Here is a 27,565-nt window from a genome sequence, read left to right on the forward strand (position 1 = left end):
TTGTGATTCCCATATGGCAGAAACTGTTCTTGATTGTTTGGGCTGTCACCCCGCTCCATGCTTTGGTAATGCATGTGATCACATCCAGCAGTGTAACAGAATAATCCTGCTTTCTCTTAGTGCATTGTAACATTTTCAGTAATATGAGCTTACGATAGGGGCATTTCAGACTCCTAATTACTCCTTGGTCCATGGGCTGCAATAATCTTGGTGTATTTGCAGGCAGAGAAACAAGCTGAATATTCTCCAGATCAGAGAGTGCAGAATGTGCTGAATAGTTGTCAACAAGAACCTGTATCTTCCTTTTCTGACTTCTAAGCTCCCGATCCCAACTCCTTATTTCAGCTTCAAAGAGTTCAGAGGTCATCCAGGACTTCTTATTAGCATTTTTGTGCATTGGTAGATTTTTACATGCTTAAACACATAGGATTTTTTGGTTTATCTATCACGAACAATTTTGTCTTCTCGGTTCCATGTGTTAGCACAGAACTGTTACTTGTTTTTAAGATAACATACCACCAAAATATTTTTTTTCTCTTGAATGTCAGAGTTTTGTCAGGTGTCAGACTGGCATTTTCTTTAGAAAGATGCATTAAAGGTGCTGCAGTCTGCATATCCTTAATGAATTGTAGGCTACACGGTAGTGAGCCATTGTTGGATTGTTTCAGTATTCGCATTGTTGGCTTCACTGCTCACTTTGTCAAAAGTAATGCCATGAGATTCCTTGAATCTGTCAATCCAGCCACTGCTGCACACAAAACCCTCATCTTTTAATTTCGTGGTAAATTCTTTTGGTTTCACATTGCTATATTAAGCTTTCCGTAATCGCTTACTTTTAGATTCATTTTGTTCAAATACAGTAACAATTTAATTCTTGTTCTTCCAAATTGTTAGGATTGTGGAATTTGTGAGGCCAAATTGATGACACACGTCAACCTTTTTTTTTTTTAGCTACAGTCCCAGTTTCATGAGTCACTTTCACTTTTTCTTCCATTTTTAAAATTTTTCTTTTACTGACCATGCGATTCTAAAATGCATGCACTTCATAGCAAATCATTATGGAAACTGACGTCACGTGTACTGTTGACAAGTTCTGTGACTGTCACCACTGCTGTAGTATGAGTGCACTACAGTAACAATGAGGTGAGCAGTCTGCACTGCACCTGTTGTTGTTGGAAGGACACAGAGAAGAATATGTCAGTTTGCCATATTGCAACAACATATTTCCTTCCACATTACATTGATTCTTGGAAAATCTTGTTGCTAACTGAGGCTGAAAATGGCGTTATATACGGGGTACACATGTATACCTTTGTCTTATTAAGCATGCATGAGAACTATGTTCCTTACAAAGAATATGGCTGTACCACATCAATCACTATATTATAGCCAAGTTGTCATTGTAATTGGTGTCGTTATAAGGAAGTTCAACTGTGTTTATAATTTCTGCAAGTGAAATTCTCTTATCACTGCCAGATACATTGAAAGGATGTTGTAAACACATGTGGGAATTCTGCTGCATTACAGTCTGGCTGCCGTGAAGTGAAGCTGCACTTTTCTGTAAAAAAGTGATTTGAGAAAACTATACTTTAAAATTTTATTTGTATTTCCATCAGTTTACAGGTACTAAACTAATTGTTACAGTAAAAGTTCATTCTTGTTTTTTGTACATTAGCAAAAAGTAAAATGTATGACCTATAAATTTAATTAGTGTCAACGTTACCCTTTAAGGTACTATCTCACTGCACTACTTAGTAGCTTAGTGTGTGAGTGAATTAATGGTATTATGGCACTTAGAGCCTCTATCTCTTCTATATAGATGGTTACCATGTTCCAGGACCCAGATGCACCGGAGCTTGATGCACATCAGTTTTATAGTCCACACAATGACAGAGATCCTCCTCCAAGCACACCTGTAGCAAGGAATCCACTATCAAATAAATACTATATAATGCGTGAAACCCCATATTTGAGAAATCTAAAGCTTGTGCTGGACCGTTCACTTGACAGACCTGTAACTCGTTTCAATCAGTATCGTTATTTGCTCACAATATCATTTTATGAACGGAGGCTGCTACCTGCCATTTTGGTAAGTTTTCTCATATGCTTTTTCACATGTGCTTCATAATATAAATTGATTTTTGTTTGTGTCAAATAAATGAAATTGCCATTTAAAAGTCTAATTGCCGGCAAAAATTGAAACAGTAACATGACCTCATTGAATACATTCTGTAATTGAGGGATTTATATTGCACCATTAATCTTATGTTTGTGATAGTTCATGAAAAAGAACCTATTTATGAGTGTAAACAGTACAAACCAAAAACTGTGTGGAAAGGCAGTAACATTTTAATTCAGCAAAAACAACCAATAATAATACTGTGTGATGTAAATAAACAGCCGTCTTACAGAGCTGTTTTCAAAAATGTAAGAGTTTTTTCACTTACTTTAGAATGAGGTTCTGTATTGTGTAGCAGGGGTCTTTAACTGTAATTATGGAGAATAAAAACACTGTGTATTCAGTTCTGCACGACAAATGTAACAACAGAAACATTTAGTGTAGCACATGAATAGGATAGAATGTTCCAATTATTTTGTAGCATATATTGATTACAATTTGAGCGAAAAGATATGTATTACTGAGATGCTCAGGCAACTATGTTCAGCAGCTTTTGCCCTTCATATAATTGCTGGTATGGAAACAAACAGATTAAATCTTAACTAGTGTATAATCCTGGCTTTCGAACAACACTTTCTATTCCATACACAAACATTTATGAAGAACTCGTAGCAAGTGTGTGTGTGTGTGTGTGTGTGTGTGTGAGAGAGAGAGAGAGAGAGAGAGAGAGAGAGAGAGAGAGAGAGAGAGAGAGAGAGAGATATTCATTTTTATTACAATTAAGCCAGTATGTTATCTAGCAGTCAGTAAATGGTTAACATGTAGCCATGATCACAAACTTTTTACGTGTGCATATCTATGAACTGACACATTTGCCATCGACAAAAAATTGATGTGAAGATATCTCCGGAACAGCTAACAAACTAGACAATCGAAAGTCCAGTAAGAATGTCAGCAGTGTAGAAAAGACAGATTGCTGCTTTCCAGAAAGAAGACATGTTAACTTCCAGACAGGCACAACTAAAAGACACTTACATAAAGCTTTCGGCCACAGCCTACGTCAGCAAAAGAGAAACATACACCATTCATATACACAGGCAAGAACTCATCATGCACACAGGACTGCAGTCTCCAGCATCTTTTTCTTGAAAACTTATATGGTACTTTAGATTCAAAGACTGAAAACTTCAGTTTGCAGGCAAACAAGTAAAAGTGTTCATTATAAATAGGCCTTAATTTCTATAGAATTTAGATGTTTATGAACAGGAACATGGGAGCAAATCACAGCTTCACTATGTTACTAGCAGTCAGTGTGACTGTCGACTAGATTGTGTGGCCTAACTTTTGATGAGGGCCAACAAGAGTCATTGCAGCGGGCACTGTATTTTTTCATCTAGACATTTCACTATTATCACTATACACTATCTGGTCAAAAATAACGGGACACCTGTTAGTGGACATTAATACGGGATATGTTGACCCTTTGCCTATGTGACAACTTGAACTCTTCAGGGGACACTTTTAGTGTTGTTGTTGTTGTGGTCTTCAGTCCTGAGACTGGTTTGATGCAGCTCTCCATGCTACTCTATCCTGTGCAAGTTTCTTCATTTCCCAGTACCTACTGCAACCTGCAGCCTTCTGAATCTGCTTAGTGTATTTATCTCTTGGTCTCCCTCTACGATTTTTACCCTCCACGCTGCCCTCCAATACTAAATTGGTGATCCCTTGATGCCTCAGAACATGTCCTACCAACCGATCCCTTCTTCTGGTCAAGTTGTGCCACAAACTTCTCTTCTCCCCAATCCTATTCAATACTTCCTCATAAGTTATGTGATCTACCCATCTAATCTTCAGCATTCTTCTGTAGCACCACATTTCGAAAGCTTCTATTCTCTTCTTGTCCAAACTATTTATCGTCCATGTTTCACTTCCATACATAGCTACACTCCATACAAATACTTTCAGAAACGACTTCCTGACACTTAAATCTATATTCGATGTTAACAAATTTCTCTTCTTCAGAAACGCTTTCCTTGCCATTGCCAGTCTACATTTCATGTCCTCTCTACTTCAACCATCATCAGTTATTTTGCTCCGCAAATAGCAAAACTCCTTTACTACTTTAAGTGTCACATTTCCTAATCTAATTCCCTCAGCATCACTCGACTTAATTCGACTACATTCCATTATCCCCGTTTTGCTTTTGTTGATGTTCATCGTATACCCTCCTTTCAAGACATTATCCATTCCATTCAACCGCTCTTCCAGGTCCTTTGCTGTCTCTGACAGAATTACAATGTCCTCGGCGAACCTCAAAGTTTTTATTTCTTCTCCATGGATTTTAATACCTACTCCGAATTTTTCTTTTGTTTCCTTCACTGCTTGCTCAATATACAGATTGAATAACATCGGGGAGAGACTACAACCCTGTCTCACTCCCTTCCCAACCACTGCTTCCCTTTCAGGTCCCTCGACTCTTATAACTGCCATCTGGTTTCTGTACAAATTGTAAATAGCCTTTCGCTCCCTGTATTTTACCTCTGCCACCTTCGGAATTTGAAAGAGCGTATTCCAGTCAACACTGTCAAAAGCTTTCTCCAAGTCTACAAGTGCTAGAAACGTAGGTTTGCCTTTTCTTAATCTAGCTTCTAAGATAAGTCGTAGGGTCAGTATTGCCTCACGTGTTCCAAGATTTCTACGGAATCCAAACTGATCTTCCCCGAGGTCGGCTTCTACTAGTTTTTCCATTCATCTGTAAAGAATTCGCATTAGTATTTTGCAGCTGTGACTTATTAAACTGATAGTTCGGTAATTTTCACACCTGTCAACACCTGCATTCTTTGGGATTGGAATTATCATACTCTTCTTAAAGTTTGAGGGTATTTCGCCTGTTTCATACATCTTGCTCACCAGATGGTAGAGTTTCGTCAGGACTGGCTCTCCCAAGGCTGTCAGTAGTTCTAATGGAATGTTGTCTACTCCCGGGGAATTGTTTTGACTCAGGTCTTTCAGTGCTCTGTCAAACTCTTCATGCAGTATCGTATCTCCCATTTCATCTTCATCTACATCCTCTTCCATTTCCATAATATTGTTCTCAAGTACATTGCCCTTGTATAGACCCTCTATATACTCCTTCCACCTTTCTACTTTCCCTTCTTTGCTTAGAACTGGGTTTCCATCTGAGCTCTTGATATTCATACAAGTCGTTCTCTTATCTCCAAAGGTCTCTTTAATTTTCGTGTAGGCTGTATCTATCTTACCCCTAGTGAGATAAGCCTCTACATACTTACATTTGTTCTCTAGCCATGCCTGCTTAGCCATTTTGCACTTCCTGTCGATCTCATTTTTGAGACGTTTGTACTTCTTTTTGCCTGCCTCATTTACTGTATTTTTATATTTTCTCCTTTCATCAATTAAATTCAGTATTTCTTCTGTCACCCAAGGATTTCTACTAGCCCTCGTCTTTTTACCTACTTGATCCTCTGCTGCCTTCACTACTTCATCCCTCAGAGCTACCATTCTTCTTCTACTGTATTTCTTTCCCCCATTCCTGTCAATTGTTCCCTTATACTCTCCCTGAAACTCTGTACAACCTCTGGTTTAGTCAGTTTATCCAGGTCCCATCTCCTTAAATTCCCACTTTTAGTGAGGTGTCTGAATATCTGTGGAAAAATGGCAGTGACGTTGGATGTTGGGGTCTGGAGTGAAGTTGATGTTCTAACTCATATGAAAGATGTTCTTTTGGGTTCAGAAAGGGACTCTGGGCAGGCCAGTCCATTTTAGGAATGCTATTGTCCTCATTAATTGGATCACAGATTCTACTTTGTGACAGGTGCATTCTCATGCTGATACAGTCAGTCATTGTCTTTGTTTCCCTACTGTACACAGTACTCTACACTGTAAAATGTGTTCATATACTTCAGCATTCAGCGTTTTCTAGAGTGCAACAAGAGGACCACTCCCTAACACTGAAAAACACTCCCCCCTCCCTCTTCCGTACTTGAATGTTGGGACTACACATGATGACAGATAATGTTCTCCAGGCATTTGCCAAACTCAAATCCTTCCATCGGATTGCCAGAGGATATACATGATTCATCTCTCCAAATCACTTGTTTCAGTCATCTGCTTTCCAGTGGCATTCCTCTTAACACCACCTCCAACAGTGCTTACCATTGACTACAAAAATGTGTGGCATATGAACAGCTGTTAGACCATTATACCCCAATGTTTGTAAATCCATGAACGCTAATTGTGTTAGCTGAACTGCTGGAAGCACTTTGAAACTCATGAGTGATTCCTTCCACTGATTTCATGCGATTTTTCGTAACCACCCTTAGCAGTGCTCAACGGTTCCTGCCTATTAGTACATGGGGTCACATATTGTCTATTAAATATAACATTAATCAAATTACATCAGTACCTTCCATCAACATTCAGAATCAGCTGTAGAATGAATCTCAAATAATGTTTCTAGCCTAATACCCATTGTCTGTATATTTATTCTTAGAACTCAGTGTATTCACAGTCTAATAAGTACCGTCATGACACTCTTTGGTGCAAAAGTTGTTACTATTTGACAGCTGGAGCTACACTAGTGCTCCAAGTGGTGAAAAAGCAGTCACAAGTGTTGTAAGGATAATGCTCGTTTTTAGTTATTTCCTGCTTAATTAACAGAATAGTTGTTAGATTTTTGTTTTCCATGCATTATTAAGTTACCAAGAGATATGAATTATTGTGAAATACCAATAAAAATAGCCAAATCACACTTACTCAATAAGCTGCAACTCGTTCATGAAGAAATACTTCAAATATGTCTATATTTGCAACTTATTCCATTGACTTTGTAATACACAAATATTGTTGCAAATGTAATTACTTTTGCTTCAGAAGTGAATGTGTTGAAAACTCTTGCTGTTTTGGCTCAGATTTAGCAACAATTGTATAATTAGTTTCTCCTGCATTGGAAAATAGTTTTATTGCTTTTGACGATTTACTACCATGTTTGTGTGGTTTTCCCTGAAGCTACAGTTTTGGTGGCTTATTTGACATGTTAATTAATGTAGGTATTACATTCCATATAGGTTTCCTACATTCCACATTCACTGATTTGGCTGAAAGTGTAGCAAACAAAACTCTGCATTGTTGGACAGATGTACATAAGATTTTCTGGTGTTTACTAGCATTTTTTTGTTATTAAAGGGAAACAACATTACTCAGACGTCAGAAGAGAATCGTAAATAAACTGCCCTGTAATGCATGGTTTCAAGTCTCTCAGGGTCCTTAGAACCCTAGAGAATCCCAAATGTGGTGTAATTTTCTTCTTATTGTCGATATGGCACTACATACACTCCCTATTGTAAGAATTATATAACAAATCAATATAAGCGCTAGTATTCGCACTCATCCAATATTGTACAGAATCATGGCTTGGTGGCCAATTGCGGTGCTGCTATTGTTGGAGGTAACAAAAATGAGATGGAGTGTTGTGACTATTATGTTAGCCTGTGGTGTGTCTTCAGAGCTGTTTGGTGATCCATAGAACTTCTGTATTTGTGTCTAAGTAGGTATTTCCTCTTACAAAATTGCTGCAATCGCCGTCCCATGTTAAGGACATGTGTCGGCCATCGACATAGCTCTCCAAATGCAAATAAAAATAACAATCCTACAAAATACTTGTACCTTTACATTTTGTATCTTATTTTGTAATTTTTTTTAGCTGTCAGTATCATTCATTAATAAGTTGATGTAGGGATACACATCACACCTTTGGAGTGGTATGTAGCACTGCAAACTACTAAAAATAATTGAGAATGCCTCAGTTGGTTTCAAAGCTGTCGTTTTCCTGCTAATTTTACTATATCGTCTTATATATTATGTAATCAAAAATAGCATATAGCAGTTTAGTTATAGTTGCAAGTTAATACAGCCCTCAGAGTTACCCTGTGATGTGTAAAAAACAACTTGCGAATGAATGAATGAACAGATGTTGAGTTTCATTGTTTTATGGTACTCGGAATGCTGATTATTAGCTAGTTCACAGTCTCCTGAGACATATTTATAGTTGGTGTTCCCAGTCACATCCATGTGTTTTCTTTTCTTTCTTTCAGAAAAGACATCGTTGTGTTCCAGTTGCTGTATATTAAGTTTTCCCCCCCTACATCCGTGTTAACTTTGGCACAGATTTATTAAACTGTTTTTGCCTGTTTCCAGGAGTTTAAAAAAATAAATAAAAAATAAAAAAACTGCTGTGTTCTTAACTGCACTCTGTTAGTTTTGCAGTAATTTGTTTCAAAGATATGCAAGTATACATATGTGACTAGATGCAAAAGGAAATTACATTTCTATTTTTGAACATATAAGTAGAGTAATTATTTTTTAGCACATTGCAACACAGGCAACTAATAAACATTGACCACTGTGCAGAGTAACAGACTCCTTCCTTTTGTGTTTGTGTGTGTGTGTGTGTGTGTGTGTGTGTGTGTGTGTGTGTGAGAGAGAGAGAGAGAGAGAGAGAGAGAGAGCATAACAGCTCGGGTTTTGATTGACAAAAGTTTTTATTTATTTATTTGGGAGAGAGTTCGTGGAGCGCTTCACACCTCAATCCTTTATGTCCTCATCTGCCAAAAATTCAGCGATATTTTTAGCCAATCTGTAAACAAAAAACCCTCTCATACAGATTGGTATTTGCTTGCTTTCAACCACAACTTCTTGGGCCAAAAGCATATTGTACTAAGGAACGTAATTTGTTGAGCAGAGGTCACCTCTGATGCCAAAAACTTCCATAATAACTGAAACACTTGGTAAAAATCTTCCGTGACAGCGACTACAACAACCAACAAATATCGAAAACGGTTTTGGGAGATATCTGCAAGCAGGACACTACTGAGGAGGAGAGTGAGAAGCTTGCAACTTTGTGATTTTGTAGTTCATTGACAAGGAAGATCAGCTGGCTTCTGAGAAGACAGAATCAGTCCTCAGGCTTCCAGCTAAAAAAATGGTGTACTCTCCAGGGTTTCTGTGTTTGCACAATGCCGTGTTAGTGCAGATAGTAATACATTGGGCAAACTATATGCAACAGTCCCAGATTGAACAAGTGAGAGGTTTGCAACTACACTATTGAGAGAGATCAGCAATAGCTGAATGTGTTTTGGAAAATGGTCACAGCATTGTATTTGACAAATCCTCTTATCATCACAAGAGCTAACAGTTCCTGGATAACTTAATAAATGAAGCTGCAGAGATGAAATATCTAAAGCACTGTCAATAAAGACAGCATATTGTAGCTGATTACAGTGTGTACCATTTGGCCAAAAGATTATGAATGTATAATCTTTTCACATGGCTGGAAGCTTGAGAAGAGTTTACTCAAACTCTTCATTGTTTTCAAACACAGATTTTTACATTAATTGTCTTAGAGTCACAATAATTCTTCATCTGTAGAAAACAGATGCTATTTTAGCCACAAATTTCCTTATGGATCCAAAACATACACTGGGTGATCAATAATTTTAAAAAGATTGTCATCCTCCTCCTCCTCCTCCTCTTCTTCTTCTTCTTCTTCTTCATGTGTGTCCTTGTGCATTTTTGTGGACATTGATGATCTGTGTGGCATATGATTGTTGATCTTCGGAAGTAAAGTTGCTCATTGTTTTTGATGACAGTTCAGTGTGAGATGTTCCCTGTTCTTTTGTGGTCTTGTTTTCCAAGTAACACTTCCTGTTGGGTGGCATGGTCCCCAGATACACATTTTTTCTGCGTTTGATGGTAGTCAGTAGCTATGTTTTGCATTTTATTCTTTATTTGTGTTATGGTCTACTCATGGTAATGTTTAAGTTTTGACTTCACAGAGTAGAGCACTCCATATTTGTAACATTTTACCATATGCTTTTTCTCCTTGTCTCAGATTAGAAGTAACCAATTACTGTATAGCCAAGGCATTGCATTCTACAGCCATGTAAACAAGACTGGAATCATTGCTAAGTCTTTGGATAGTATCCTTCCTTAGAACCAACAAAAGAAGCAACCCCCCCCTCTCCCCACCTCCACGCAAACACACACAAAATTGAGCAGTGTTGGAACTCGGAGTAGATATAGTGAGAGTAAGAATGTGAGATGTAATCATGGTGGAAATGGCAGTGTTGGGAGTGGGAGTAGGAATGAGAGAGGGAGTATGGATGGTTGTGGTGATGAGAGTGAAAGTGTAAATGTGAATGGGAGTGGAACTATGAAGTGAAGTCGGTGTGCAACTACAGAGAAAGAGTTGCAAATTGTAGATGGCACAGCAGTAAGCTGCCACACTTCAGAAACTGGAGCTAACTGAACTCAAATAGAAGGAAAGCTCAGTGCTTCAAAATTATCGGTGAAAAGGAATTGGCCATCAGTATAAAATCACAAATCAGTTCAGCAGCCTGGGCAGTTGTTGTCCCACCCTCTCCGTAGAATGAAGAAAACATACATTATAATAAAATGTTCAGAAGCATTCTGTACTTGCTGTAGGAGGGAGAAGATGAAATTACAATAATACTGAAACTTCAATGATGTAAACAATGTAGTCAAAATTCTGCTAAGGATTGTTGACATACCAATGAGCCTACTGAACTGTATAGTCTAACAGCACTAGTAAGGGAAAACTGTGGCTTATAATCTAAAACTACACAAATCCATATGGCAAATAAGAAATGGTGAACCATTAACAAGGTAAATAACCCTACAATAATTTGTTATGTTTGTATTATGTCAAATGTGTTTGAAAGATTTCTGGCACACCACTTCCTACCAGTACATACAGCTGAGATAATTGAAGTTTCACATAATACGATAACAAAAGTAAGTGTATATTTAGGTCTTACTAAATGGGAAGCTTCCTAAACCTTGAAGGTAAGAGTTACAAGAAATTAATGGGCACAATCTTAAGCATTGTGTGATATGTCACGTTTAATGTCAAATGGGGCTGCTGAAATGGCAGTTATGGTACTTCCAGAACATTTACCATAGCTTCTACTGCATTGAGTCAAGAGGCACGGCCTAGCAGTGTTGTCAGCTGGCACAACTATCCTGCAGTCATTTAAATTTAACAGTAGGGAGCCACGTGTAGAAGATAGCGAGGCAGAGTTAATGAACTCATCCTCAGTAATGGCTGCCTTGCACGTGATGACGGAAGAGAGGGGAAAGAGGAGCAGCAGGACACCTTTATGTGTCTGTGCTTATCACATATACAACAGCTGTGTATGAGGCTATGCAGTTTCACCATTTAGTTTGTTGTTTGTAGAATATTGTTCATAGGCGGCAGGGAACACGTAATGATTCAAACTTTGCTCTGTTGTACTGGAAATTCGCTATGTAGGCCTGATAAAGACTGGGTTTTCTTACCCCTGACATTGTACCTTCAGTATTCAATACAAATGCACTTCATCTTCACATTGTTAATCATATTATCGTCAATATACATCATATCATCCTTCACTTTGCTGCTCTCTGAAGACAACAGCGGAATATCATCGCCTATCTCATGATATTAATGTAACTTCATGCATTGCATGTAGGGGCATGTCGTGTCGTGACTACAACTTCCAAATACATTAATCTTTCATAAACACATTTTACTGCAAGCACAGAGTTATCTAGTTCATCATAATCCTTTTTACTTCATGGAATAGGCTGCACTGTCTGTCTTGGCAAGCACGTTGTCCTTGGATGTCAGACACTTCTCTGGCCAGTGGGCTTGTGGTTCATGGTGATTCTAGGCAGACATTCTTATCCAGTTACGGGACAAAATGCATCTCATTCCCCAACCATATAAGAAAAGAAAGGTACAAAGAAGATGAAGGGGTAAAATTTAATCCTTTCATTCTGCAGTCTGTTATGTCCCTAGCTTCCTAGCTTTTCTGCAACACAGGCACTAGTTGAAGACTTATGGCTGTCTGCACTTGGAGCCGTTAGTCATCTGTTTCCACCTGTGATTGGACAGGCACTATCAGGATTTAGGAATCTTTTGGCATGTGGCTTTCCTTTTCTATGCACAGATGTTGGTGCTGCATTTGTGTCTTGCCTTGAAACAAAAAAGTCGCTCCTGTCAAGATTCATGTGAACAGAGCTCCTTCATAGTGCGCTGATAGTTTTGGTTGTGTATGCTAAATTTGGTTTGGAGCAAGAAGGGTTACGCAAGCCGTTAAGTCCTCACACTGGTGCACAACAAGATGCCCTTAGGCCAAAAACTTACTCCTGTTAGGGTGCACATGAAACTTATGATACTGATAGGGAAGATGAAAGAAGATAACATAGACTAGTGCATGAAAGTGAAACTGACGAAAATGTCATGAAAGACTCTGAACTCTGTTCTCACTAATCAACAACTTGTTAGTTACAAGGAGCTGGAGAGCACCTGAAAATTGTATCAATTCTGGAATCACCTCCTGCCACAGCTTGATCTGCCAAATGATGGTTGCAATTGACATCCCAGTGTCTGCAATGTGACCCAGCCACTTGCCTCATCTTCAGTTCATCTTGGCTGCAGACACATGGTGGGAGTCAATAATGTGTGAGTGTATTGAAACAAATTGTCCAGCTTCCTCCTGTAATAGCGCAAGTTGAACTGTCTCATGCACAGACAAAGGTGACACCTTGACATCACCTCCAATTGTAGGTTGACGCATACATCTATTGCGCTCACCTCTGCCTCCTGTCTTAATGCATCATTTCTTCCTTAACTTGACTCCAGAGTATACACCTACAGCACAAAATGGTGCAGTTCCTATCAACGAACATTTCAAGATCTTCACCTTGATTCTGTCTCAGGATAGAATTCTTGTACCTGTAGTAAACTACGTGGAAGAGACAAAAGTCATAGGTACCTCTTAATAACGTGTTGCACATCCCTTTACCCGGTGTAGTGCAGCAACTTGATGTGGCATGGACTCAACAAGTTGTTGGGAGTCCCCTGCATAAATGTTGAGCCATGCTGCCTCTGTAGTCGTCCATAATTGCGAAAGTGTTGCTGGTGCAGGACTTTATGCACAGACTGACCTCCTGATTATGTCCCATATATGTTCGGTGTGATCCATGTTGAGCAATCTTGGTCACCAAATCATTTGCTGTAATTATCCAGAATGTTCTTCAAACCTATCATGAACAATCATGGCCCCATAAAAATACCATCGTTGCTTGGGAATGTGAAATCCATGAATGGCTGCAAATTGTCTCCAAGTAGCTGAGTGTAACCACTTCCAGTCAATGATCAAGTTAGTTAGACCAGAGGACCCACTCCATTCCATTCCATTCCATGTAAACACAGCCCATACTATTATGGATCCAATACTAGCTTCCACAATGACTCATTGACAACGTGGGCCTGTGGTTTCATGGGGTCTGCGCCACGCTCAAATCCTACCATCAGCCTCACCAGCTGAAATCAAGACTCGTCTGAGCAGACCACAGTTTTGCAGTTATCTAGGGTCCAACCAGCATTGTCACGAGTCCAGAAGCGGCACCACAGGTGATATGCTGTTAGCTAATACACTCACGTCATTCTTCTGCTGCCATAGCCCGTGAACGCCATATTTCTTCACACTGGCCTAATGGATAAATTCATCATATGGCCCACATTGTTTTCTGAGGTTGTTTCATGCAGTTTTGCTTGCCATTACCATTGACAACTGTATGCAAATGCCGCTGCTCTCAGTTGTTCAGTGAAGGACGCTGCATTGTTGGTGGTGAGAAATAATGCATGAAATCTGGTTTTCTTGGTACACTCTTGACCCTGTGGGTCTTAGAATATTGAATTCCCTAACATTTTCTGAAATGGAAAGTCCCATGCATCTAGCTCCAACTACCAATCCACATTCAGAGTCTGTTAATTCCCATTGTGCTGCCACAACAATATCGGAAATCTTTTCACGTGAATCACCAGAGAATAAATGGCAGCTCTGCCAATGCACTGCCTTTTATGCCTTGTGTACGCGATATCACCACCATCTGTATATGTGCATGTCACTATCCCATGACTTTTGTTATCTCGTTGTACACCTCTCTTGTCTGAATATCACTCTGTTAACTTATTAGCTAATACCTCAAACCTGTTATCACTCTTTAAATTTTCCATTGAGTCCATCTATGTATGGGAGGCTCCCGACAGCTTAACTGAAACTCATCTCGCCATGAACCCATTTGACCAACATCGTGAACATTTGTAAAGTTGTTCACATTTTCAGTGGGTTTTGCGAAGAAAGAGGGAATGCTCATCAGATTTGTTTGTGAAACAACAGGAAGAACTTCCCTGAAAGTATTAGCCCATCAGTGGTCGTTTGCATACTCAGGTCAACGTTGTAAACAGGCGGCAACTCTTGTCTTGCTCATAATCATTCCTCTAATTCCTGATTTCATAACATAAAGAGTTCTAGTTGCTCCCACTAAGCCTGAACGGAGTCCCTACCACCACCTTCTGCTCCATTCGTTGCCTACAAATATGTGGAGGGCATTTCGTGCATTAAAAAAATTCAAATATACTTATCGGCACAGTGTGACGCGACATGCGAAGGGCGGTGGCAGCAACAGAGCATGCAGGCAGCTGGGGCCAGTGGCAAGTGGCACCCATCTGGAGGCGGCGTGTGACCAGTAGTAACTGCTGGCTGCAGTGGCAGCAAGGTGCACTATGGCCCCCACATTTGAACTCGGAATGGCTAGATAAGGCAGCCACAAGTGGGGAGTGCACTTATGAATGGGTGGCGTATGATCAGTGACTGCAGCCTGCAGGTTGGAAACAACCAACATGTCCAACAGTGTTGAGAGCTTGCCTAGGAAACAGGCTGTGGCAGTTGATGGTATGTCGGAACCTCTGGGTAGCAGCAGGACACACCGACCGTAAACAGCATAGCTTTGAGCTTGGTCCATCATAGCAGGTGCAGGCTACATGTAATGCACATATGATCAGCAAGCTGCAGATTCCATGACATGGAAAACTCACGACACAATGCCCACGCTGTGTGCGTCTGGATAGTGCGCAGCTTTGTACGGCGTGGTATAGTGGACTTTGCTCAGTGCTCAAAGTGGTATGTGTTGATGCAGTGAGCACCAGGCAGCAAGTAAGCAATAGAGAGAGAGAGAGAGAGAGAGAGAGAGAGAGAGAGAGAGAGAGAGAGAGAGCGTGTATCATACTTGCTGCGCTAGCTGTGTCTCTGTGTATAGCACGTGATTCTGTCCTGTTCCCGTCCTTTTTATTGGTTGCCTACAGGTGTTACATGAAAAGTTTACCCCGGTCAGCAACCTTTACTAGATTTAAACATCTCTGTCCTGAAGTATAGGCTGGTTTTGCATGTAGGTCACATGAAAGCGTGCCAGATATTGTCAGCAAAATCACCATCAAGAAAAAAAAATGTAAATTATCAACAAAATACTCCTTATAATCCCCCAAAATGGATGGTGGATTGAGAAAAACAAAACTACTTAATGTTGTCCCTCCATAATGTTTAATCACTTTCCATGCGTGGTCATTGTACAATGTATAGATATGTGTAAGACCAGATGGTCCAACTTTTGATTTCTTTGTTTTAATTTTTTGTTCATAAGGCAGGTGTTTTCAGAGTGTGTACTAATGCTATCTTCTTTCCTTTACAAACTTCATTGAGTATCTTCTGTTTACCATGGAAAGCTAGCAGCTCTGTGTTAAGAGATGTCGAATTTACCATAACAGTTGATATTGAAGACAAGTATTCACTTTCAGGTCATGACATGTATCGTATCTTAACTTGTCATCAGTGTGCTCCTTGATAGCTACCAAGTTCTGTGGATTTGCCAGAATAATTTTTGTAGATGTTGGCAGGAGAGGTAGGGGATGCTATCAAGCTAAGTTTGTATATGAGGAATGCATGCTGGACATCAAGATATGTGAACCAGTATAAAATTTCTTATGTCTTGGTACTAATGTTTCCCTATTGCAAATACTCTTATTTGGAGTAAAAGAAATTATTTCATTTCCCAAATTTTTAAACTTCATAATTTTAGATTCGCATAATTGTAATTGATTTATCTGTAGATCACCCAATCATATTTTTCTTATCATATGTATTTTAATCACTCCTTTTTGTTGGGTGAAAACATTTATCCATGATTCATATAATACCCAAAATTACAGTATGTATTACATATTTCTATTTTCATCATACAGTTTCAATTTTTGTTATAGCAATGATATAATCTGGAATATTTCAGGGATGCACATTGGCGGTCAGTTGTCTTCGATATGTTTATCTACATCCTTGGGCAGGAGCAGGCCCATGGCCAGAAATGTTCCTTACTCAACTCGTGAGTGTCTCTCTCCCATTTTTGCCACTGGTTTTCCCAGCAGCATGGGTGTTGCTTACGTGTGTCGGCACTGCTCGCATCCATGCCATACTCCATGCAAATATCAAACAGGTACGTTTTGAAGACAAAAACATGTTCATTTTTAATCTTTGTTTTATGTACCACCCCGTGTACTAAGTTGACATACCATCACAGTGATGTGATTTGAGGCCATGTGAGGGCCTTTGTATGTATTTAGCACTGAATGTTCAGCATATTTAATGATGAAATCAGTTTTACTAAGTATAATTTTGTGGAGGATATATACAACAAGAAAGTAAGTGACAAGGTTGGTGCGTGTTTATTGATATGTGGCGTATTGTGTCTTACAGTGTTTGAAGTCAATTACCTGCAGGTAAACTGTTCTCATGGTCCAGATGAATGGTGGAAGTACTGATAGTGTGACATTTCTTCATGTTCCTCACATAAATTGTGGCTACTAGTATTCCCTCTTATAGACTCTGTAGAAGACTGGTATGACTTGTAGTCCGTACTTGCCTTGTGAAAAATAGCACTGAATATGGTTGGATGAAAATGACATTGGATGTAGTTGGATCAGCTTGTGAACGAGGGGGGGCGGGGGGGGGGGGGGGGGGGGGGGGGGGAGGTATAACTCTGCTCTCTGCTTCCTTCTCTTCAAGTTTGTGAATGTGAAGATTTCCCCTGTGCAACCTATTCATTCTGTGCTTTTGGCTTGTGTATTATTTTAAACTGATTATCACTGTTTGAATTTCCATATCAAGATGAATGTATATCTCTTTTTAAAATGATTTTTATTTTATTCATTCTAAAAAGACTGAGTATCCAGATTAATCATTATATCGTACCACACTTTCCCCTATAATTTAGTCTTCTGTAAACAATGAGCCATTTTTGATTCCATATTTTCTAGTGTTTTATATATTCATCTAGCCAGAACATAAAACTTGCATTCATTCATTGACTAGTTTAGTCTTATAAATTCATGCCCCCCCCCCCCCCCCCCCCCCCCCCCATTTATGGCTTACTTTAATTTGATCCGATCATTTTGGATATATATATGCTGAAACTTTTGGGTCTTTAAGTCTGCATTTTTTTTTTACAAAATTATATGCATTGAAAACAATTTATGAAAGATTCTCTTTGGTTGATTAAATAAACCTAATGTTATGCAGTATCCGAACTATGTTCTGTAACTGAAAATAAGGTTCCTTTTTTTATCTCTATATGTGACTGTACATGACACTCATTTAAAAGTAAATAACATGTTTTGATTCATTCCACATGTTTGTGCCAATATAAGCTAATGGATCTATAAAATACCTGTCTGTCTTTTTAAATAAATATAGTTGTGGTGCTACTGTTCTCAAAATTTATAGAAGACAGTGAAAGGTTTTACAAAAACTTCTCTTCTTTCTTATTTCATTAATCACCAAGAAGACACTTTCAGTTTCTTTAAACTGTTTTTGTGTTACTAGCCGATGTTGTCAGATTTAGTACTGTAATTGTACACACAAATTGTAATGCTTGTCTCATTTGGGCCTCTACAATTGAGCTGAAACCACATTTTACGCATATTTTCACTTTTTTGAACATTCAAAACCAATTTTTTTTTAGTTTTTGTAGATGTATTTGTACAGTATCGTACTTCATAACATTTATAACCCATTTTCTGAAAAGTAAATTCCGAAGCAACATATCACTGTGAATGAGCTTTATGACTGTAGAAGTAGTGTGCTAGCTGATGACATCACAGGCAACACATGACTCAAATGGATCATTTTAGTGGGCCTTCAATGAATTTCATTTCTGTATTTTTTTAGTACTGAAATTCGTGAGGAAATAAGCATGTTATGTGCATAAAATGACATAATTAAACATTTAAAATGTTTTCCACAAAACAGTCAAATACCTTATTCCAACATTTTAAACTGAGTGTCAATAAACTGCATTTTCTGTGGCCATAGATTTTATCTGTAAGAGAACACTCACAGTATACAGTGAAAATAAAGGAAAAAATAATGTCTGAAATGGAAGAATTACATTCAGTTTGTATTAACAGATTTGAACTTCTGACAGAGAAACATATACGTGTAATGTAAAAACAATTAAAAAACTGTGGAGACTTAGCAACTAATGAGGAGAAACATTTTGGGAGTTATTAGGAGACAGACAAGCAGAACGGAGTGGAAGATGTAAAAATGAATGTGATGCAGTTGGAAATGGAAGTTGGCAGCTCATGTAACCAGGTAAATGGATGGTAGGTGGGCCAGTATGTTCTGTGATGAATTCCTGGAGAAAATAGGAAACTGAGATGACACCCTAATGAAAGGCAGATTCATGACATAAGGAAGCATGCAGGAATACCATGTGGGAGGCCTTCATCCAGCAACAGATGCTAGATGACTGATCTATATCTACCGCTACACTGACACATACATCCATACTCTGCAAACCATCATGAAGAATGTGACAGAGGGCACTTCCCATTGTGCCACTTTTCAAGGGCTTCTTCCTGTTCTATTCATGTATAGAGTGCTGGAAAAATGGATCTTTAATAACTCAGTGTGTGCTATAATTAGGCTACTTCTGTCTTCGAGTCCCTATGGGAACAATACATAGATGGTTGCAGTATTTTTTGGATTCCTCACTTAAAGGTGGTTCTTGAAACTTTGTAACTGGGCTGCCATGGGACTGTTTGCATCTATCTTGAAGCATCAAACAGTTAAAGTTGTTCTGCATTTCCTAGACACTCCCCTATGGATCAAACAGATGTGTGACCTTTTGTATTTCACTTATTTGTATATTGCATTTTCCCAATATCCTATCGATGATGACAAAGGTGAACTAAATAAATAATGAAAAATTAATAACTAATACTGGTAATAACTTATTTACTTTTCTTCTTCTCCCCCCCCCCACCCACCCCCCTCTCTCTTTCTGCAACCATTATTTTCGTAACACTTCATGTTAACAACAGGGCATAAATTCTACATCTACATCTATGTGATTACTCTGCCATTCACAATAAAGTGCCTGGCAGAGGGTTCAATGAACCACCTTCAAGCTCTTTCTCTGCCATCCCACGCTCAAATGGTGCGTGGTAAAAACGAGCACTTAAATTTTTCTGTGTGAGCCCTGATTTCTCTTATTTTATTGTGATGATCATTTCTCCCTATGTAGGTGGGTGCCAACAGAAAGTTTTCACAATCGGATGGGAAAACTGGTGATTGAAATTTCATGAGAAGATCCCGTCGCAATGAAAAATGCCTTTGTTTTAATGACTTCCACTCCAATTCACGTATCATGTCTTTGGCACTATCTCCCTTATTTCATGATAATACAAAATGAGCTGCCCTTTTTTTTACTTTTTTGATGTCATCCGTCAGTCCCATCTGATGTGGATCCCACACCACAGAGCAATACTCCAGAATAGGGTAGACAAGTGTGGTGTAAGCAATCTCTTTAGTAGACCTGTTGCACCTTCTAAGTGTCCTGCCAGTGAATTGCAGTCTTTGGTTTGCTCTACCCACAACATTATCTATGTGATCGTTCCAATTTAGGTTATTTGTAATTGTAATCCCTAAGTATTTAGTTGAATTTACAGCCTTCAGGTTTGTGTGACTTATCACATAATTGAAATTTAGTGGATTTCTTTTAGTACTCATTTGAATAACTTAACACTTTTCTTTATTCAGGGTCAATTGCCACTTTTCACACCATACAAATATCTTATCTAAATTATTTTTCAATTTGTTTTGGTCATCTGATGACTTTACAAGACAGTAAATGACAGCATCATCTGCAAACAATCTAAGATGGCTCCTAACATTGTCTCCTATATCGTTAATATAGATAATGAACAATAGAGGGCCTATAACCCTTCTTTGGGGAATGCTGTATATTACTTCTGTTTTACTCAGTGACTTTACGTCTATTACTATGAACTGTGACCTTTCTGACAGGAACTCATGAATCCAGTTGCACAGCTGAGGCGATATTCCATAGGCACACAGTTTGGAAGGAAGACGCTTGTGAGGAATGGTGTCAAAAGCCTTCTGGAAATCTAAAAACATGGAATCAATTTGAAATCCCCTGTCAATAACACTCATTACTTCATGAGTATAAAGAGCTAGTTGTGTTTCGCAAAAACGATATTTTCTGAATCCGTGCTGACTATGTGGTAATAAATTGTTTTCTTCGAGGTACTTCAAATACAGCATATGTTCCAAAACCCTACAGCAAATTGACGTTAGTGATATGGCCTTGTAATTCAATGGATTACTCCTACTTCCCTTTTTGGGTATTGGTGTGACTTGAGCAATTTTCCTTTCCGTAGGTACGGATCTTTCTGGGAGTGAAAAGTTGTATATAACTGTTAAATATGGAGCTATTGTATCAGCATACTCTGAGAGGAACCTGACTGGTATACAATCTGGACCAGAAGCCTTGCCCTTATTAAGTGATTTAAGCTGTTTTGCGATACCAAGGATATTTACTTCTATATTAGGAGTATTTCTCTATCAGAGTGAGTGGCTATGGAGCACTGAAAAATTGCTACGATGTGTGCGATCCACATCATGTTAAATTAACAGGGAACATCACATACAAATATAGAAGGGCTTTCATAGGCTTGTTTTACTCACACAGGTGTGCTGAAAAATCTGGGTTAGTACTGAATACTTCAAACCATGTGAAAATCTGCTTTAACCCTCGAGCAGGTGCACTTGTGTATAAAGAGTGCCAATCATAAATAACATTGTCTTATAACATTCCATAGTTGTTTCACAGTTCCGAGTCCATACCTATTCTTTCATTACTGATTCGACTAACACAGTGATAAGTTGTGTCATCATACATCCAAGTGAGCAACAGTAATATAAAATGAACAGCAAGCTTGGTGAGAAAAAATTTTCAGTCTGTGCAAGAAAATGACCCAGATTCTGAGCTAACAGCACAATCCCACAATGAGGAAGTTACCTGTGATATAAATAAGCGGTTGGCAGGGATCTAACACAAATGTGTTGTTTAATGCTTAGAGTGGGTTATTACTGTGGGTTAACACTTGTACATGTCAACAGAGTGATATAATGAAAGTTTATTTTATTATTGTTTAATTAAACAGGATTTAGACCTTGTAATTTAAGTTTATTTTATCATTGTCCAATTAAACTAAGTGTAAACTGTGATTTGTCTCATACATATTTATCTTGACAACATAAAGACAGCTATTTTTTTTTTACATGTGTACAAAGTATACTCTGTGCCTGCTCTTGCTATGAAAAACAGCGTGCTTGCTCAAAGGTTAAAATTCCAGGAACTAGGTTCCTGATGTTCCTGTTCTTTGGTCCCCTACATACTATACCTGTGTTCACAGCTCGTAGTCTTGCGGTAGCATTCTCACTTCCCGCGCACGGGGTCCTGGGTTCGATTCACAGCGGAGTTAGGGATTTTCCCTGCCTCGAGATGACTGGGTGTTGTTGTGTTGTGTTCATCATCATCATCATCAGCTCATCATCATTCATCCCCATTATGGTCAGAGGAAGGCAATGGCAAACCATCTACACTAGGACCTTGCCTAGTCGGCAGTGCCCGTCCCCTATGCTCCTTGGAGTATGGGACCTCATCATCATCATCATCATCATCATCATCATACTATGCCTGTTGTAGGTATCATACAGATATAATTTCACCAATATCAGCTTAATCAGTGACAATAAACAGTCATTCTTCCACAATATATTTGTAGAATTACGAAAAAAATCTTAATTCTAGTGCAATGTTTGTGTACTTGGTGTCAAAAATGATTTTAAATTATATAAAGTTTTTCAAATTAATCTTGCATGCAGAAGTAACTAACAGGACAAATGCAGTAGAGATACAAATGAATTTGTAGTTGATCTTTTGGAACTTGAGGTTTATTGTGGAAATTTAAAGAGAAGAGAGGCAAAAATATATACTGCTGTAAAAAATATTATGTGGAAGATAAGAGTGCTACTCACCATATATTGGAGATGTTGAGTAGCAAAGAGGCATAACAAAAAGACTGTCAAACAAGTAAGCCTTTGACCAAAAAGGCCTTCATCAGAATTAGACAACACACTCACAGGTACGCACGCATGCGCGTGCACCCGCGCAGACACACACACACACACACACACACACACACACACACACACAAGAACGCAGTCTTTGGCTGCCGAGACCAGACTCCTGAGAGTATGCATATGTTGTCCAATTCAGATGAAGGCCTTTCTGGCCAAAAGCTTACTTGTTTGACAGTCTTTTTGTTGTGGCTGTCTGTGACTTAACATCTCTGCTATATTGTGAGTAGCAATCTATCTTCTTCATAATATTGCCATTATTCTGTCCTGGGTTTTCCATTGTGTAATGCTGTAAAAAGTTGAACATTAATTAATAAAGCAGTACAACAGATTATAAATTAATAAGTTTCCAGAATAGTGGTTTGCAGCTGCAGTTGTGTACTAAGACATACATTAAATTTTCATGTCTCTCTTGGAGATAAAAACAAAGATTCTACTGGAAGTTTCTTTTACTCTATGTATTGACTGTCTTCTGTATTCAGTAAGGCACATTTTCTTGCTTCTTTAGGATAATTTTATATGTCTAAGGATTATGACTTTACTTTCATCTGTTTCTCACGAGGGTAACATAAAATTTTTTAGGAGTACTGTTCTTTAACTTATTAACTTGAGGTTGATGAGAAATGAATAAGTGAGGTTAAGTGAGTTGGGGTATGGTCAGTTGCTCTCTTATTTCCCATAGCTCCCCGTTAAAGCATGACAGATATTTATTTTCACATTGTTCCTTTCGTATATGTGGTGTGTCATGATATTCTAGCATTTTTTCCCCTTATTGAAATGAATCTTACTTCCAGTGAAGTGTCCATTGTAAAGCATATCCCCAACAAATTAAAATTGTGTACTAGATAGGGATTCCCAGAAATTTAATTTTCAAAGGCATTGCTCTTACCAAGGAAACTATTAACAGCCTGACTCAAAGCTTCAGTCTGCTAGAACCTCTTTCCTACTCTTCCAAGTTTCGCAGCTGTCATCCATGCTTGGCTGGAATTATTCAAGAATAATTTTTTACTCTGCAGCAGAGAGTGTGCTATAATGGAACTGAGTGAGCTATGGCCATGCTTAGATGCCCCGTTGCCAAGATTGTTGCATGTGGAAAGTAAAGGATTGGTATGACACACTTTTCACTTGTTACAAAGTTTCATCATAGTGAACACTTCATTGTGAAGCAACTTAATCATTATTGAAAAACAATCAGACACATCCCTTTTTCAAGGATTATATGTAGGAGAGTTGTTGTAGAGTTTGCAAGATTAGGTGGAAGTACTGACAAAGTGAGGCCTAAAGTTGGTAAAAATGTTGTCTACAAGAATGTTGCAAAGTTCAAGACCTGATCTAGCACAATTTTACTGTCTGTTCATAAGCTTCTTTACTTATTTCACTCATTTGTCTGTGTATTTGATATCAAAATGTCAAGAACGCGTAACAACTTTTTTTTTCACTTTTGTTCCGTGTTATATATAATACATTTCATGGGTTAGGTTTCTACTGTAGTATTAAAGCTATTACTTAAGGTAGTGGTTTGTTACCTCATGTTATGTTACAGTTACTATTGGGAAAATGTAATTAATATTTATCATTAAAACGTAAAAGTTTTTGTAGAAAATGTAGATGTGTTTTTTGCTCCCCGTTAATGGTTATTACATCGCAATACACATCATGTTGTACCATGTCAATGTGAAAGAAACAAGGCTGCTTGCATTACTAAAGAACTATTGACTTTTGTGTATTAGTATGCAACTCTTTTTCAACAGGAAACTTAAAACTTACAAACTAGTATGTTTTACAGAAATTGATCAAGTTAGGGGCTGTGGTCTAGCTGCTTACTAGAGACATGTTTTGTGCTCCACCAGAAAATGTCGTGCGAGATCTGACACATGTGAAATGAAACTGATGCTGGCAGCTTACCAGATATGTTCAATTAGTGATGGTCAACATTTGAGTCCACGCGCACATCTACTCTTATTCCTTCTATTGCTCGTAGCATTTCACATGTTATTTTCTGTGAGGCTACATACCATTTTTATCTTCTGCTGGCACACAAGAACACATCTGTAGTAAATTGCCCAACCATTCACACAGAGTTTATAATTTTGATTAATCCTGTCATATTGTTTAGAATAGTTCAAGGTAAAAAATTTAGCTGTGCACTTATACACCATGACAAATACTTTCCATGGGAATACAAGCACTCCCCTTTCCTTTTGTGTTGATAACAATACAATCACAAATGAAAATCATTCATGAATACAATCAGTATTTGAGGCAGAACAGTGGTATCACATAGCAGCTGAAAGAACAGGAACAGTCTGAGTAGAAATGAAAGGCATATAAATTAAATACCTCAATTCCTATCACAAATCTAAATACCTCAATTCATATCACAAATCTAATGTAAAATCATATCTCCTGGACAACTACTTGAATTCCATGGCCAAGTTTTTATTTAAAAATTAGAATCCTATAAAAAAAGACAATTAATTTTTAAATGTAATAGCCTGAGTTGGACTAAAAAATATGTTCATTAATATTAACACACATGTACAATATCATATAAACTGACTTGCTCCACATAATTTCAATAAAAATTGTTCAGATGATCTAGGGAATGTGTTACTGACTAAGTAATTCAGTTCACCTCCCCACCCCTTCCCAGAAGAATCTGGAAGATAAATATTTGAAAAATTAGAGGGTAAACTGTAAGAGTTCTGGAGAGCAAATGTTCCAAGAAGGGTCAAGTAGTATATTACTTTCTCTTACATGCATGTCATGAAATGATGATGACACTGCAATTGGGGAAATTCAATCTTAAATAGTGCTTAACTAACAGTTTGGCCTCCCACATATTTTTCATGAAAGGAGGTAGGGACAGGACTGATTTAAGGTCCAAGGGCCTGAGTGGCCACTTGGGGCATCAAGCTGAGTGGGGTGCCAGAGGTGTCTGATTAAGTCTCTATGTCATTAGGCTCAGATTTCACTTAAGGTATATATTCTCAAGAAATACATTACCACTTTGGCATGTTACATGTTACAAATTGCTGTAAACTCCTACCTTCTAAAGAAGGTGCTCCATGTGTCATCTTCACATTTGGATGCAAAACTGTACTCGTCTCTGCAGATTTATGATTTATTTCAAACATCCCTGTATCATTCTGTAAATCTTAAAAGACTGTACAATCTGCTGTCCGAGTTCTTCAACTGTGTCAATGAGAGTGCTGTAAACTTAACTTTTGAGATGACTCGAGACAGAAAATTCCAAAGGATTGAGGTTAGGTGACCTCGGAGGCCAAGGTACAGGCTACATTTGTCTTCAACGCTATTGGTACCTAGATGTCATCTTATATCAGCTGCAAAATGTTCCTGTGCCCTATAATACATTGAAACCTGGTAGTCAAGGGAAGGCAGGATTCGGTTACGATTGTGGATGGGGCCGTAATCAGTTACTATTGGTTTTATAGTCACACACAATTTATTTTAAACCAGTAATTCCAGACTCAGCAATAAATAAAAATACCACATGTTATTAATGAAGGAATAAACAGCTGTGTAAATAATAGTGTTTTCAGAGAGTTACAATTTAGCAAATCACCGTTAAATACAGATACAGCAAATAATGTTTTAAAAGCAAGCCACTGTGATCTGGACGGAAGGCCTTACACACCAGGAATGGCAATAAATTAAGAATTGTGTAAAACTTGGTGCAACTTACAAATTACAGGCATTTAAATATTAAAGGCAAGTTGCCACAAACACAGCAGAAAATGGCAGTAATAAGGTTTTAAAGGCTTACTGTGTAAATACAAATACCAAATTAGAATTTTAAAGCAAGTGACCACAATCATGAGTGAAGGCCTTACATGTCAGGAACAGTAATAGTATAAAAAATTTAGAAACCTGCTGTAAAATAGCATATACAATAGCAAACATAAAAAAAAAAAAAACAAAAAACAAGCAACTGATCACCAAACAGGTGAAGTAAGATGATGGTAAACTTTGTAACATCCACCCTTAACACCCACTGAACATTACACTGTTAGATTTATTCCAGAAGGTGACTAGAACTATGAACTAGACATATATAATCTTTAATGTAGGCATTACAAGGTATTGTAATAAATAATACAATAATAAAACACAAGGACCAGTACATAAGTTTCTTAAAGGGTACTGAGGCAGATTATACCTGCAGAAGGTGTGGACTGAAGGAGCGTTATGCTGAGCTACTGGCCATCAGACCTCCTTTTAGAACACACGTCTTACAAGAACCAAAGGGCCACAGATGGTGCTCCAAGAATCGACCTCTGAGAAGGTTCGACAACAAACACTTTCGCAAGCAATGAGATAGGCAACCAAGAGTTGCATTCACTTCACAAGATGGTAATTCAGACTAGTGGCAGTCTAACAAATGACTAATGATAATCTTGCCAAAGCTACCTGACATCCGATAAACCAAATGCAATGATGGAACAATACGCCAAAACCGGAATCGGTGGTCTGCACTCCCCAGAATACTGTGCTTAGAGCACTCAGAACGAGAAAGGAATCACTAGTCACTACCACCAGAGTTGAAGAATCACCAACCGGCCTACAATCAAGAGAGCTGTCAAAACTACACACCTTACTGGACAGCAGTGGCAAGGCGAGCAAACGTACACTGCCTCTACATACACTTACCCCCCAGGGCAGGTAACTGGGGCGTTAGCGGCCATCAGGCAAGATAAATTACCGCTGGTTGAACATAACAAGTTGAAAGCAGTAAATAGTGATAAGAAGTCAAGGAAAGCTAATCAGATCCTCCTTCCCCAAGCACTCCACTCGCTGCTCTTCGCCTCAGCGACAGTACGAGCAGCAACATGAACCCAAGTCACTGGAGAATCACTAGATATCACAATGGTGGAGGTTTCTCTATGTGGATTGAAATGCACTCATCTTAGAGCTTGCTGGATGCGGCTTACGACGAGGTCGTCCACCCTCATGACCACAGCCCTCCATATGGCAATCCATGTGTGCCGCCAGCAGTCCCTGCACG

The 27,565-nt window shown here is 38.5% G+C and overlaps 1 protein-coding gene across 6 annotated transcripts in view; it reads left to right on the forward strand.

Annotated features, from left to right (window-relative positions):
* The window catches only part of LOC124596296 (transmembrane protein 94), a 493,514-nt gene that overhangs the window by 90,715 nt on the left and 375,234 nt on the right, over window positions 1-27,565 (forward strand). For all 6 annotated transcript variants that reach the window (XM_047135396.1, XM_047135395.1, XM_047135394.1 and 3 more), the window contains 2 exons: window positions 1,838-2,089; window positions 16,325-16,528. In XM_047135396.1, the coding sequence (XP_046991352.1) occupies window positions 1,838-2,089; window positions 16,325-16,528 (456 nt within the window). The remainder of the gene's footprint in view (window positions 1-1,837; window positions 2,090-16,324; window positions 16,529-27,565) is intronic.

This window comes from Schistocerca americana, chromosome 2 (assembly GCF_021461395.2).
Source record: "Schistocerca americana isolate TAMUIC-IGC-003095 chromosome 2, iqSchAmer2.1, whole genome shotgun sequence".
In the NCBI taxonomy this organism is placed as follows: domain Eukaryota; kingdom Metazoa; phylum Arthropoda; class Insecta; order Orthoptera; family Acrididae; genus Schistocerca; species Schistocerca americana.